Genomic DNA, 12,766 nt, shown 5'->3' on the forward strand with positions numbered 1-12,766 from the left:
TCCATCATTAGATATATATATTACGTTAAGTGGAGCATCTAAATTATCCCTCTATGTCATGGTATTAAAACATTAGACTGAGAGTGGTATCTTTATTTTCGTTCTCCCCAATATTCCTCTTGGAGACTATCTCTCCCCACACCACAAATCAAAACTCCTTTCAGATAATTAATTAACCGGTGAGTGAACTTTATAAACTTTTAGTTAATTTACATATTCCATGACCCCTCACCCCTTCTGTTTTTGTACATATTACTTTTTTAGTGAGTTGAGGAAAGATATAGGAATGTTTTTCTATCAAAGATTATGTTGGAAATTTCACTTCAATTGAGGTTTACCACTAGAAGCCTTAATTGTTTTAAAGAATGGATAGGTATAGTCTCACATTTCCTAGAGAGATATATGTTTAAGACTACAAGTAGTGCTCATAAAGTTTTTGCAAGGATTAGCACTTTATAAGATGGTTTTATAGAATTGAGTTAAAGCAGATACAAAATTTGTTAAGATTGTGTGTTTAAACGAAAGAATTCAAAATTTAAGAGAATTTCAACTAATTCATTTGAATTTCCTTCGTTGTAAAAATTATTGTTTGAATAAAGTCATTAAATTCTTTCATTTTCAATATTCATTGTTTAGGATTTAAGGGCTGTTTAGAGGAGAATTTTAGAGGAGAGAGTTTTGGAAAACTAGTCTATAATTTAATATTTATTTGATCTTGAAAAAAAAATTAAAGAATAAACATCATATATGTTTATATAATATTTTAATCAGAATTCATTCTTTCTCTTAGAAACATTTTATAGTTTGATTGATTTTAAAAAGAAAAATAAATTAGTTTCTCTCCTCTAAAATTTTCCTCCCAATCAAATTCTAAAGAGAGAAAAGAACTTGTTTTTCGTTTATAAATTAAAAAATATTTCTAAAAATAATTTAAATGTATTTGAACAGTTATATAATTGTCTATCATAATTACATACATTCCTAATTAATCAGAATATAATTCTTAAATATGAAGCAGAGATGAGGGAAGCCAAGTTAGTCTTCTTGGCATTTCTGCTGGTTTGTTCATTGCTCCAAAAGGTATGGTCGCATGGAAAACAGCCTCTCTCAAAAGTTAATATTCATAAGGCAACATTATCCCTTCTTGACCTTGCTCACATCAAAGCATCTCCATCACTTCTTGGACTACAAGTAAGTTTCAACAGTTTTTGTGAAATGTAAGTTCATCATCAATAATATATCGGTGTGAACTAGTACTTAAAAGTCACTCAAAACACCAATAACCATCAAGGATATTATTTGAAAGTATAATTTAATGGTCTTCCTAGTTTTTATGAATGAAACAATGACTAGTTTGATGGCAGTGAGAAAAAATAAGGACAAATAAATGTGTCTCAAAACTCAATTTGCCTCGAATTATCACTGATCTGGCCACCGTCTCAGCAAGAGTCATTAAATTATACTTTTGAAGAGTATCTTCGATCTTTATTAGTAGAGTTTCGGGTGACACTGGTCTACCATAGAATTTCCTTGATTTGTAACTTCACTTGGTGGTTACCTATCTTTTCTGCTTCTAATTATTTTTCCTTGTTTTCTTATTTCTCATCTAAGTTTAGTTGATTCTTTTGTAGGGACAAATTGCAGAATGGGTAACTATAGAATACAGTTCTCCAATTCCTTCAACTGATGATTGGATTGGAGTGTTTTCTCCTGCAAACTTTAGGTCAAGTTCAATATCTGTTCATCTCTATAGTTTAGCCAAAAAACCGGCTCCACAATTTTAGCCGCAAATAGCGCTGTTGCATAGCCGCATTTGCACAAATCACTATTGTACTGTGATACGCAAGTTAGTACAAAGTATTGTCATATAGCCGCTATTGAGCTATAGTGTAACAGAATTTGATCAAACTGCTATTTTACGCGATCTGCGACCAATGTAGCACCGACACTTCTTATCGAAGGCATGTCCTTGTATCCAACATGTGTTGGTGTCTGACACCGACACGTTGATTACATGTGTTGGTGTCTGACACCGACACATTGATTACATGTGTCCGGTGTCCATGCCATCCAATCAAACTTGAATTTCTCTTTAGTCCACCAACTAAAGTTATTCTTGTTTTGTGCATTTCAGTGCTTCAACATGTCCAAAAGAAAATGTTAGGATTTTTCCACCACTATTGTGTTCTGCACCCATTAAGGTACATGTGTGGATGTAACAACTAACGTGAACTAAATTCTTGTAAAGAATTTACCAAACTGGGAAAGTTAAGATAGAAAGAATTGAAGTGATGGTCTAATGTATGTTTCTTCCATTTTGCAGTTTCAAAATGCAAGTTACTTGAATCCTCAGTACAAAATAACCGGAAAGGGGTTTCTGAAGCTTCAGTTGATTAATCAGAGATCAGATTTCTCATTTGCACTGTTTTCTGGTGGCTTATCAAATGTAAGCCACATCATTAGTTTGAACTAGCATGACCATGTTGATGTTAGTTTTCTAAGATTCTATTACAAATCAAATTTTATCTGCTAATTATTTTGGTGTTGACTAGGTCCATGAGAAAATATTTGCCTCTTCTCTTTTCCTTGATACAAGTTAATAAATCCTTTCTTTCTGGCTACTTTGTGGGTTGAGAGATAATGCTTTTAATTCCCTCATAAGCTTCTAGTTCTCACATCTATCATAATATTGCTAAATGCAATCTCTTATTTGTTTCTATTTACCTGTTGATAGCCAAAGCTAGTGGCAGTGTCCAATAAAATATCTTTTGCAAATCCAAATGCTCCAGTTTACCCTCGTCTAGCACTAGGAAAATCATGGAATGAGGTAAGTTACTTCTTCTGTCCTAAACTGCTTACAGTATGAACACTTGACATCTCATATTTAAGGAAGTTTCCTGAATGAGCAAATGGTATGTGAAGAACGAAAGCAGATCATGATTGTTTGCAGTCGGCAATTCCACGCAGTCAGCACGTCGGTAGCCATTAGATCAAGATTGAGTGGTCTAGTTTCCAATACAGGTTTTGATATTTTCTATTTTATTTTAAAAGAATTAAAGTACTGAGTTTGAAATCTAGACCTTTTTATCTCAATTCAACAGCCGTCAACATGCTTACTGCGAGAATGTGTGCATTGCCAACTACAGGCAACCAAATCTGAACAAAAGCATCCATCATGCTGCTATTATATCTCTAAGTTAATTTGTAAAAAAAATTATGTATTCCATTTCCTTTTATTACTGTGACTAATTCTTTCATTTTATCAAATTAAAATATTAATATATTATCACTTAAAATAGATGACTGTAACATGGACAAGTGGATATGGGATCAGTGATGCTGAACCTGTTGTTGAATGGGGTCCAAAAGGAGAAGATCACGTACATTCACCTGCTGGGACACTGACTTTCACTCGTGATAGCTTATGTGGTAAGTCATGTCTTCTTACCTTTGAATTTATACAGTTGAGATATATCTTATGATTGGAACTTTTGTACTAACTATTTGACCATGGGATTTGAAATCAATAAGCACAATACAGTAAAGATGTGTTTGGTTTGAGAAAACATATTTTGTTTTCAATTTTAATTACAAAATTTTCACTTTATTTTCATTTTGTTTCTTTCACTTTGTTTTCCCATGCAAATCTCTTCAAATAGGAGACAAAGCTATATTTGATATTTTTCTATCATAAATGGAATTTGAATTGTTCGTTGTTATAATATTTGTCTCAAAGAACCAGTTGACCAAAAGGTGTCATCACTGTGTCAAACTCTGTGTAGATTAACACTTCAAATTGAAGGTGTATTCAGTGTCCGACACCAAAATACATGTTTACAATCAGTCACTTACTGGTATCTATCCTATCAGTATTAGTGTCATTTTCATGTCCGTTGTTCTTGTATGTATCAGTTCTTTATATGTCAAACTCAATTCCTTCAAGTGAAAGTTTATTGTCATCTAATTTCCTTTGACCTAAGAAACACGGACATAAACAATGATACAAATACGGGATATGACAAGGATTTAAAAATGGTAACACAACAGAGTTTGATGTTACATAATAAAGTGTTGATTTTTTCTTAGACGTCTGAATTCATGTCAGACATATTTCTGATATATCCTTTAACAAGTGATTAATTAAGCTACCAATAGGATCATCAGTTTTCTCAATATGTTTTGTTTAGTGAATGTTTTATTCCAACAATGTTGCTCATCACTCACTAGGACTATCAATATATGAACAGGTGCACCGGCAAAATCAGTAGGATGGCGTGACCCAGGATACATACACACCAGCTACCTGAAAGAACTGAGGCCAAACATAATGTATGTTATTTCTAGCTTATACTGGCTGAATTGTATGCACTGGTTAATAGTATTAAATACTTTTCAAGGTATATGCCAACAACTACACACAAATCTTATAATCTAATTTTGTTATTGTTTCTTCATCTTTGATAACCTTTCTCATTAATTTTGTGAAAACTTCATTCTGGAGCCATCTTTTTTTATGTGATATAGTTTTATATATCGTTTTGTTCTTTTTGTTGTACAGTCATTATCTGCTATAAATTTCATCTCCGCCTTTAGAAAAGTTGGAAAAGTAAATAAAAAATTTGCATTGTTATTGAGTAACCAAATTAAATAGAAGTTATAAAATACATATTGTGTTGTCTTTTCTATTTAATATTAATAAGATTGTTATAATTCTGTCATGAATCATGATATATGTTCAGTTTAAGAGAATCGTTGCTCATTTTGCTTTCTGAGAATTGTGCAGTTATGAGTACAAGATAGGACACAGACTCAACAATGGAACATACATTTGGAGTAAACAGTATCAGTTTAGAGCAGCTCCTTTTCCTGGGCAGAAGTCTTTACAACGTGTAGTCATATTTGGTGATATGGGGAAGGTTTGAACTTTGAACTGATATGAATAATATAAATTAATGCATATATTTGAACGTGCAGATGCGGTCGCGGTTGCTGCATTGCGATTATGGATACTGCATTTGTTACAATTCATATTGTTGGAGTGTGACTTTTTTCTTTTGCACCAAAAATTATATTTTATTATTTCTTTTAAAAATCACACATCTCCTTTTTTATATATGAAATCTCATCTATCTCATTATCAACTCACTATTACTTTAAAATATCTCTGATCCTACACTCTACATCTGTGATATAAAGAAAGAGAAAGATAGAAAAATAATTTGTGAGCACCATATAGTCCGTTGCAGCCGGTTGCGACTCAATGCAGTCGTTGCAGTATTGCGAGGCAGATTTTCCTGTGATATACTATCACGGTGCAATTGCAGACTGATTGATGCTGTTGAGGATATTTCCGCAACTGCAATATTTTGGTCGTATCACATGATGGAGTCTGCAATTTATGATTAGATGGATAGTGGATTGCATTTGTTGTGGTTTCAATGTCGTTTAACTATTATTAAGATTATAATGATTTGCCTGCAAGATATATTGAGTGCCTGTATTTCAACTTGATTATGAGATTCTGTTGTCCTAGATGTGAACTGTAATCATACTATGGTGCAGGCGGAAGTGGATGGTTCTAATGAATACAACAATTTCCAGCAAGGTTCCATTAACACTACCCAGCAGCTTATCCAGGACTTAGAAAACATTGACATGGTTTTCCATATTGGAGATATATGTTATGCAAATGGATATATTTCTCAGTGGGATCAATTTACAGCACAGGTGGAGCCAATTGCATCAGTTGTGCCTTACATGATTGCAAGGTTTTCTTTTATGGCATGCCCTAAAGAATTAGTCAAGGAAGTTTTTTCTTTTAATAATAACATGATATTCTTATAATTCTATTTTCCAGTGGGAACCATGAGCGCGACTGGCCGGGGACAGGATCCTTTTATGGGAACATGGATTCTGGAGGAGAATGTGGTGTACTGGCTGAGACTATGTTCTATGTCCCTGCTTCAAACAGGGCTAAATTCTGGTATGTTATTTTTTCAGAGAAAAGGTTACCTTCTGTCAGGTTTAAAGATTTGCCGTGATATGAGCACAGTCAACATGAATTAATATGATTGAAAGGTGAAACTTTCATTGTGAATTGATGTTGAATTGATTTGCTCTTGTCAAATATGCTTTTAGTAGCAAATACAAGTGTTTGGTTTCTATTACACAATTGATTTTGTCTTTAAACTTCAATTTGATTGAGAGTGATTAAAAGTTTGTATTGTGTTTAAAATTTTACACTATGTCTTACATCAAACTTACTTTATGAGTAAAAACAACCAAACATCTTCATTTTAAGCTTTGTAACATGATTTTACAAAACCACTATATTTAAAATCATGCTGATGCAAACAAAGCTCACTCATGCTTTTGGTTTCAAAGTTTTGGGCAGAGAATGATCAACAGACTTGTTTGGAACGTGTCTCATTTTTCTACTGTTGCCAGGTATTCAATTGACTATGGCATGTTCCGTTTCTGTGTTGCTGACACTGAACATGATTGGAGAGAAGGAACAGAACAATATAAGTTCATTGAGCATTGTTTGGCATCGGTTGACCGGCAAAAACAGCCATGGCTAATCTTCGTTGCTCATCGGGTACTCGGTTACTCTTCTTGCATTTGTTATGCAGAAGAGGGATCATTTGCTGAACCAATGGGGAGAGAGAGCCTTCAAAAGTTGTGGCAGAAATACAAGGTGGACATTGCCATCTATGGCCATGTGCATAATTATGAGAGAACATGTCCCATATACCAGGTTTCTTCAACTTTCAGCACTTCATCCACCCTTAAATTTTTTAATATAAGACTATGTTGAATGAAAGAAAATAAGAGACTAGGTGATACCGTGTGTTTGAACTACACAGCAGTTTTGATTTTATATAGGATCAGAGCAATAATTATAGAACACAATTTTAGGAGATAATATCCTTATTTTCCTTATATGATAATAAATACAAAGATCAAAATATTTTTTTCGTCGGCAATAATAATGTGAAGTTGTGAACCAAAACATAACCCAAATTAAGCTTTAGGTGTTTAATTGGAATTGGCTTTCCAGCATAATAATAATACCATACTACGTGCCACAAATAGTCTCATTTAAACCTGCAATTAGGTGTGAAATGCATATTCTCTCTACTAAAAAGTGTTTATTTCTCTTTATCTTTTACATGTTGATATAGAATATCTGCACCAGTGAAGAGAAACACAACTACAAGGGAACCTTAAATGGGACCATACATATTGTTGCTGGTGGTGGAGGAGCAAGCCTTTCAACATTTACTTATCTCAAAACCATATGGAGCATCTTTAAAGACTATGATTACGGATTTGTGAAACTAACTGCATTTGATCATTCAACTTTGTTGTTTGAGTACAAGAAGAGCAGAGATGGGAAGGTTTATGACTCATTCAAAATATCACGGGATTATAGAGACATCTTGGCTTGCGCCATGGATAGTTGTCCTAGCTCAACAATGGCATTTTAATTGATGAAAAGCGACAGCTTCAATGCATCTAGCCATGCGAAAGCAGCACATGGATTATCTTCCACAAACAGATAATATAAATATGTATATACAATACAGCTTCTAAGCCTGTCATCTTGACCAAGTTGGCTTTGATAGAATGCACAATCAATTTCACTGTTATTGAATTTTTATGCTGGAAGCACTTTTTTGTATCTAAAATAGAATAATAAGGCGAAATACAATGATACACAAGCAATTCCTGTGACTACCAAAACCAAATGGAATCCAGTTGAGTAGTCAAAAACTGAGGTTTCAAAGTTCATTCCAAATATTCCTGCCACGGTGGCAAATACTGCAGCTACCAATGTAGCTGCTGTAAGAAGCAACTCAAACTGTATCAGGCGGTTTTGAATATTTCCCTGTAATAGATAGTGTGTCAAGTGATGGTCCCTGATTTATATAGTTTAGAATATATCAAACAAATAGAGTAATTGAAGAATGTTGCTAATTGTTAATCTTAGCTTACCAATTTTATGTTGATAAAATCTTCTGTGTCATCGATGTATTCTTTGAGCTGCATTATCAGCAAGAGTATTATCAATGAAGATAAGCAATGTGAGTAAATTCTAAAAGTACAGCTCTGAATAAAGTCAAACTTCTCATACCGACAATAACGTATTAAGTGTATGATCAATGGCGATAAAGTATGCTTCGAGCAACATCTCCAGCGGCTGAATCCTTTCATCATTGTCAGTCGAACCAGATAAACTACCGTATTTACTAGAATTTCCAAAGCTGCTGAACGTTCTTTGCAGCATCTGGACCCCGCTAAGTGACCTCTCTGGTGAAACAGGAGCTGATTTGGAAGTCATATTACCTGATAATGTACGAGTTTGAAAACAATCATTTGAAGGGTAGGTATCTGATCTTTTCCTTTTCTCAGTCAAGCACATCTCAGCCATGTCGCCATCGTCATCCATGAGATGTTCTATTTCATCACGAACCTGATAACTAAACTTAAGTTACTAGTTGCATGTTGTAAAAAGTTAGAAAGAAAATAAATTATAATTAAGGATGAGAGTTTCACGATGATCAACCTTCTGAACTCGCTGAGTCAAAGCAAGGAGGTGACCTTTAAATCTTCGAACACGTTCCAGATTGAGAGTACTGATAGATGAGGCCAGTTCATCTAGCACAGGATAGATTTCCATTTCTAGTTCATTTACCTATCAAATCAATATCATTAATATAAGGGATTCAAGATGACAGTTTCTTATGCACAAATAGCTGGTATCTTATTCAATAAATTCTTATTTAGAAAGCTATATAATGTTGAATTCTGAAAGATAAAAGCAGACAGTTACCTAAGATCAAACACTGATATCATTTTACAAAACCCAAATTAAAACAAGTTTGGAGTTGTTGAATTTTATTAAAAAAGACAACCTGGTAATGTAATCCCACTTTGATGGGGTCTAGGGAAGAGTGGGATCTATGATGTACAGAAACAATAAGGATACAATACATATCTGATACAGCGATATATATGTCATTCACTTAAATTAAAGGATATGGTACGACGCTGTGCCGACGGCATATCCGCAGCAAGTCGACAGTGTGCCGCAGCGTACTAGGCCATATCATTTTTTTTTTTGTAAAAACAGCTTTGGGTACTCCGTAGATATATCTCGATAGTGTATCGCCATATAGGTAGAGGATACGCACTCCACTTTCGCAGGTCTATAATAGATAGTCTTGCTCTATATTTACAAGAGGGTACGCTACAATGGTAAATAGGCCCCAGGGCTGGCCCAAGGGCCAAGTTAGTAAAGCAAGGCTTTAGGCCTCCGAAAAAATTTAATTTTTCATGTATATTTAGGCCTTAAAAAAATAAAAATATTTTAGTAGTGCAACAAGTAAAGGCCTCAGAATTATAAAAAAAATACAAGCATTGACATTTAATTAAATTATGTTGTATCTCACAAACAAGAAAGTTAGAATTTAAATAAAATTATAGTACATTGTTGTTAGTATAAAAAATGTCACTATTTTATTTTTTTATTAAGGCCATATTTTATAATTTGCTTTAGGCCTCAATAAGTGTTGGGTCAGCCTTGATAGGTCCATCCTTATTTCTTTCAACATACATAGCCAAAAAGACTGAGTAGGTTTGATTAGCTTTTCAAAAACAGCTTTCTGTTTTAAAAAAACTAAGAAATAACAAATTTATTTTGTTAACTTTTTATCACTACATGTCAGTGCTACAAAACTAATCCTAGAGTTTCAGATTTTCCTGATCATTATGTTCTCTCCCTACATCTCAGTGCTACAAAACTAATCCTAGAGATTTGAGCAGCCTCCATTTTGTTTGAAGTGAATAATGAAAAAGATTGCAGACAGTCCATTAAGTGTACTCACCATTTTGTGAATAGTCTGAAATTGCAGGAAAAGGCATAGGATGTGTAATGAAATTCTGGTAATAAACAACTACATAATTTAAACAAAATAGGCAAGCATATAAAATCATTGCTGCCAATTTTAATGTAAAAATACTGCAGAAAATATATATTATCACAGATTCACAGCCAAAAATGTGGACCCAAAAAGTAGAGTTTCTGGTCAATTAATATACCTGAGCATCTAAAGATGTGCATGTCAATTCCAGAGCCAACTCTAGTGCCCTAAGTTCAAAGGGAAGATCATCTGTTCAAAAATTAAAGACACGGTAAGCAATTCTATGCCTTAATTACCTCCATCGAAAATCTATTTTAAAGATCACTCCAAATAGCTCAGTTGGAGCAATAACTCACAACAGCTTTTGAGCGCTGAAGAAGTATCATATTCAATTGAAGTTTTCAAATTGTTCCCAAGAAAAGATATCACATTTCACATCACTCAATGTCAATGCCTTCCTCTCATGCCTTCCTTTCATTACTCTTCATCCTTTCCTATTGCCTAATAGTGCTACAACTTAGATACAGTCATACAAAATATCAGGTACCTATGGAGCACCAACACCTCTAATTGAAAGTGTGTCCCGGTAATCGACATGTGTAGATGTCCGACACTTTTGATTACATCCAATTAATTTATTTTCTCAAATTATTATTGGTGTCGATGTGTCAGTGTTAGTATCCATGGTATCAATGGAGTAAATGGATATGTGTATTAATGGAAATAAGAACAAGAAACCAATACAAAGGATAATTCTAGAGCCTAGCTCCTAACCGGAGAATAGCTATTCTCCTAAAGCACTAATAAGCTAATGATTAATCTCCTCCCCCCATTCTCCCACGTCCCCCTCTGTACATATACCTCCATAACAGAATCACATGGGACCTACTGCCACCTCATTAACCAACTTCTCCTTCTCTCTCTCTTGGCCACTTTCTTTCTTCTAGAATAAACCCTCCATATAACAGGCCTCTTTGCAGCAAGGCCTACCTCTGTTTCAGGCCATTATTCAGGTTCCTATCAAAGTATCATATTCAATTGAAGTTTTCAAATTGTTCCCAAGAAAAGACATCGCATTTTGCATCACTCAGTGTCAATGCCTTCCTCTCATTACTCTGCATCCTTTCCTATTTCCTAATAGTGCTATAACTCAGATACAATCATACAAAATATCAGGTACCTATGGAGCATCAACAGCTCTAATTGAAAGTGTGTCCCGGTAATTGGCACGTGCCGGTCTGGCATTTTTTATTACATTCAATTAATTCATTTTATTATTGGTGTCGATATGTCAATGTCAGTATCCATGGTTAATGAACCTAGATACTTGTATGACATTTTTCCCACCAGTTTTCCGAGCTCCTAAATGTATTTTAGTTTATTTTATTTATAGCAAAGAGGTACCATCCTTACCAGATTTTTCTCTCCGGAGTCGATTGCATAACTCTGACCTGTACTGACCAACAGTACCATCCAATGAATTCATCAGGATGACTTCATCGGCTGTGATTACACACCGAATTTGCTCAAGGTTGACTACAATAGCCATCTCCCTTCCTAATATTGAAGAAGGATAAATAAACATAGGATCCAATAGTCGAAGATCTCTAGAAGGCAAAGAACAATGTCTCATAATAGTAGCCTTGTCAAGTGTCACAGTCTCAGAATTTCCATTCTGATCAATTTTTATCCAAGACCGAGTTCCATGACCTCTCTTCTTCAGACCTGATATACCAGCCCCACGATTCACTTGCCTGTTAAAATCGTACCTCTCACTACTGTCATGAGATAACGAAGACTCGGGTAGACCGGAAAGATAATACTGGCCGTGTGTTTCTTCCATAGCATTTTATGTTTTTCTCACTTGCAGTTCTGAGACAGTACTTTTTCAGATGAGGTAGTCCTCATCACCATTTTCTATCTAGTCCTTTCGGTCAAAACCTTTAAACAATATGCATTTTGTCATAGTAAAACCTATAGTAAGAAGATAAGAAAGAACAAATGTGTTTGTTAGAACAATAATGCTGAAGAGGAAAAACTTAACAAAACAGGTCATAAATTGAATGTGACTGAAACCTTTAATCTTAACTAAGAAATCAATAAAAAAGGGAAACAATCAATAAAAAAAGGAAACAAACATAAAAGGAAAAAAATACCAACCGATGTTAATTACTCCCTCCATTCTTAAATATAAACAAAAAGTTGAATGTATTCAGACAAAATACATTCGACTTTTTGCTTATATTTAAGAACAAAGGAGTTCCGGTGTTTAAAACCGACCTCTTTAAATTATAAAAAAATAAAGACAAAAAGTTGGCCAACAAACTTAAACAAGATAGCTGAGTTTCATGAATTTTTCTTTCAATTTATGAATAAAAGAAACCTCACACGTGTGGATCGAGCTTCAATGCACAACAGAACTTGTACTCATTTTCATGAGTAGAAGCTAATTCTATTGCTGTGTCTAAATTAACAGTTCAGATCAAGAACTTCAACCTAATTACTAAGAAACAATATGAAACAGTGCAATTCAACAAATTCGGAGTAAATCTCACACTAAAAATCCCTTAGTTTCAAACGAAATATAACCTTTTGCAATATAAATGCAAAACAAGCAAATAATGGTGGAAAAATTGAAACCCGAAAAGGAAAAACAGTGAAGCTGTGTGGCAGTGGTTACCTGAAAGATGAATGAATAGATTATCGCAGAGCAGAGACGTTGAAGACTATCGATTCGGTGATTTGGTGAATCACCATCTACTTGTGATTTGTTGTTTGGTTTAAATAAATTTTAGTGAAGACAAATTTCGGTTGTGATTTTATCTACCACCACAAAAATT

At 34.1% G+C, this 12,766-nt stretch overlaps 2 protein-coding genes across 4 annotated transcripts; one reads left to right on the forward strand and one right to left on the reverse strand.

Moving 5' to 3' along the window:
- LOC101489567 (probable inactive purple acid phosphatase 1) lies at positions 1-7,992 on the forward strand. Of its 3 annotated transcripts, none has more exons than XM_027331784.2 (13): positions 1-179; positions 1,016-1,191; positions 1,632-1,723; positions 2,135-2,201; positions 2,324-2,446; positions 2,735-2,827; positions 3,300-3,429; positions 4,248-4,329; positions 4,784-4,916; positions 5,563-5,768; positions 5,858-5,983; positions 6,448-6,757; positions 7,185-7,992. In XM_027331784.2, the coding sequence occupies exons 2-13, from the start codon at positions 1,021-1,023 to the stop codon at positions 7,488-7,490; spliced, it is 1,839 nt and encodes a 612-aa protein (XP_027187585.1). In that variant the 5' UTR covers positions 1-179; positions 1,016-1,020; the 3' UTR covers positions 7,491-7,992. The 3 variants fall into 3 exon arrangements, with proteins under 3 accessions (XP_027187585.1, XP_004490199.1, XP_012568334.1); XM_004490142.4 differs by having other exon boundaries at positions 2-179; positions 1,019-1,191; XM_012712880.3 differs by lacking the exons at positions 1,632-1,723; positions 2,135-2,201 and having other exon boundaries at positions 4-179; positions 1,019-1,191.
- On the reverse strand, positions 7,520-12,766 carry LOC101489243 (magnesium transporter MRS2-5). Its single transcript, XM_004490141.4, has 7 exons — positions 12,607-12,766; positions 11,340-11,900; positions 10,105-10,175; positions 8,570-8,698; positions 8,138-8,476; positions 7,999-8,046; positions 7,520-7,891 (listed from the first exon to the last, which is right to left on the reverse strand). The coding sequence occupies exons 2-7, from the start codon at positions 11,767-11,769 to the stop codon at positions 7,661-7,663; spliced, it is 1,248 nt and encodes a 415-aa protein (XP_004490198.1). The 5' UTR covers positions 11,770-11,900; positions 12,607-12,766; the 3' UTR covers positions 7,520-7,660.

The sequence above is a fragment of the Cicer arietinum genome, chromosome 2, assembly GCF_000331145.2.
Source record: "Cicer arietinum cultivar CDC Frontier isolate Library 1 chromosome 2, Cicar.CDCFrontier_v2.0, whole genome shotgun sequence".
Taxonomy (NCBI): domain Eukaryota; kingdom Viridiplantae; phylum Streptophyta; class Magnoliopsida; order Fabales; family Fabaceae; genus Cicer; species Cicer arietinum.

Coding starts and splice junctions, on each gene's coding strand:
- LOC101489567 (XM_027331784.2), top strand. CDS start 1,021: ATGAGGGAAGCCAAGTTAGTCTTCTTGGCATTTCTGCTGGTTTGTTCA. Junction 2,202..2,323: donor TGTGTTCTGCACCCATTAAG/GTACATGTGTGG, acceptor TCCATTTTGCAG/TTTCAAAATGCAAGTTACTT. Junction 4,330..4,783: donor GAACTGAGGCCAAACATAAT/GTATGTTATTTC, acceptor AGAATTGTGCAG/TTATGAGTACAAGATAGGAC.
- LOC101489243 (XM_004490141.4), bottom strand. CDS start 11,769: ATGGAAGAAACACACGGCCAGTATTATCTTTCCGGTCTACCCGAGTCT. Junction 10,176..11,339: donor ACTCCGGAGAGAAAAATCTG/GTAAGGATGGTA, acceptor ATTTTTGAACAG/ATGATCTTCCCTTTGAACTT. Junction 8,477..8,569: donor TGACTCAGCGAGTTCAGAAG/GTTGATCATCGT, acceptor TTTAGTTATCAG/GTTCGTGATGAAATAGAACA.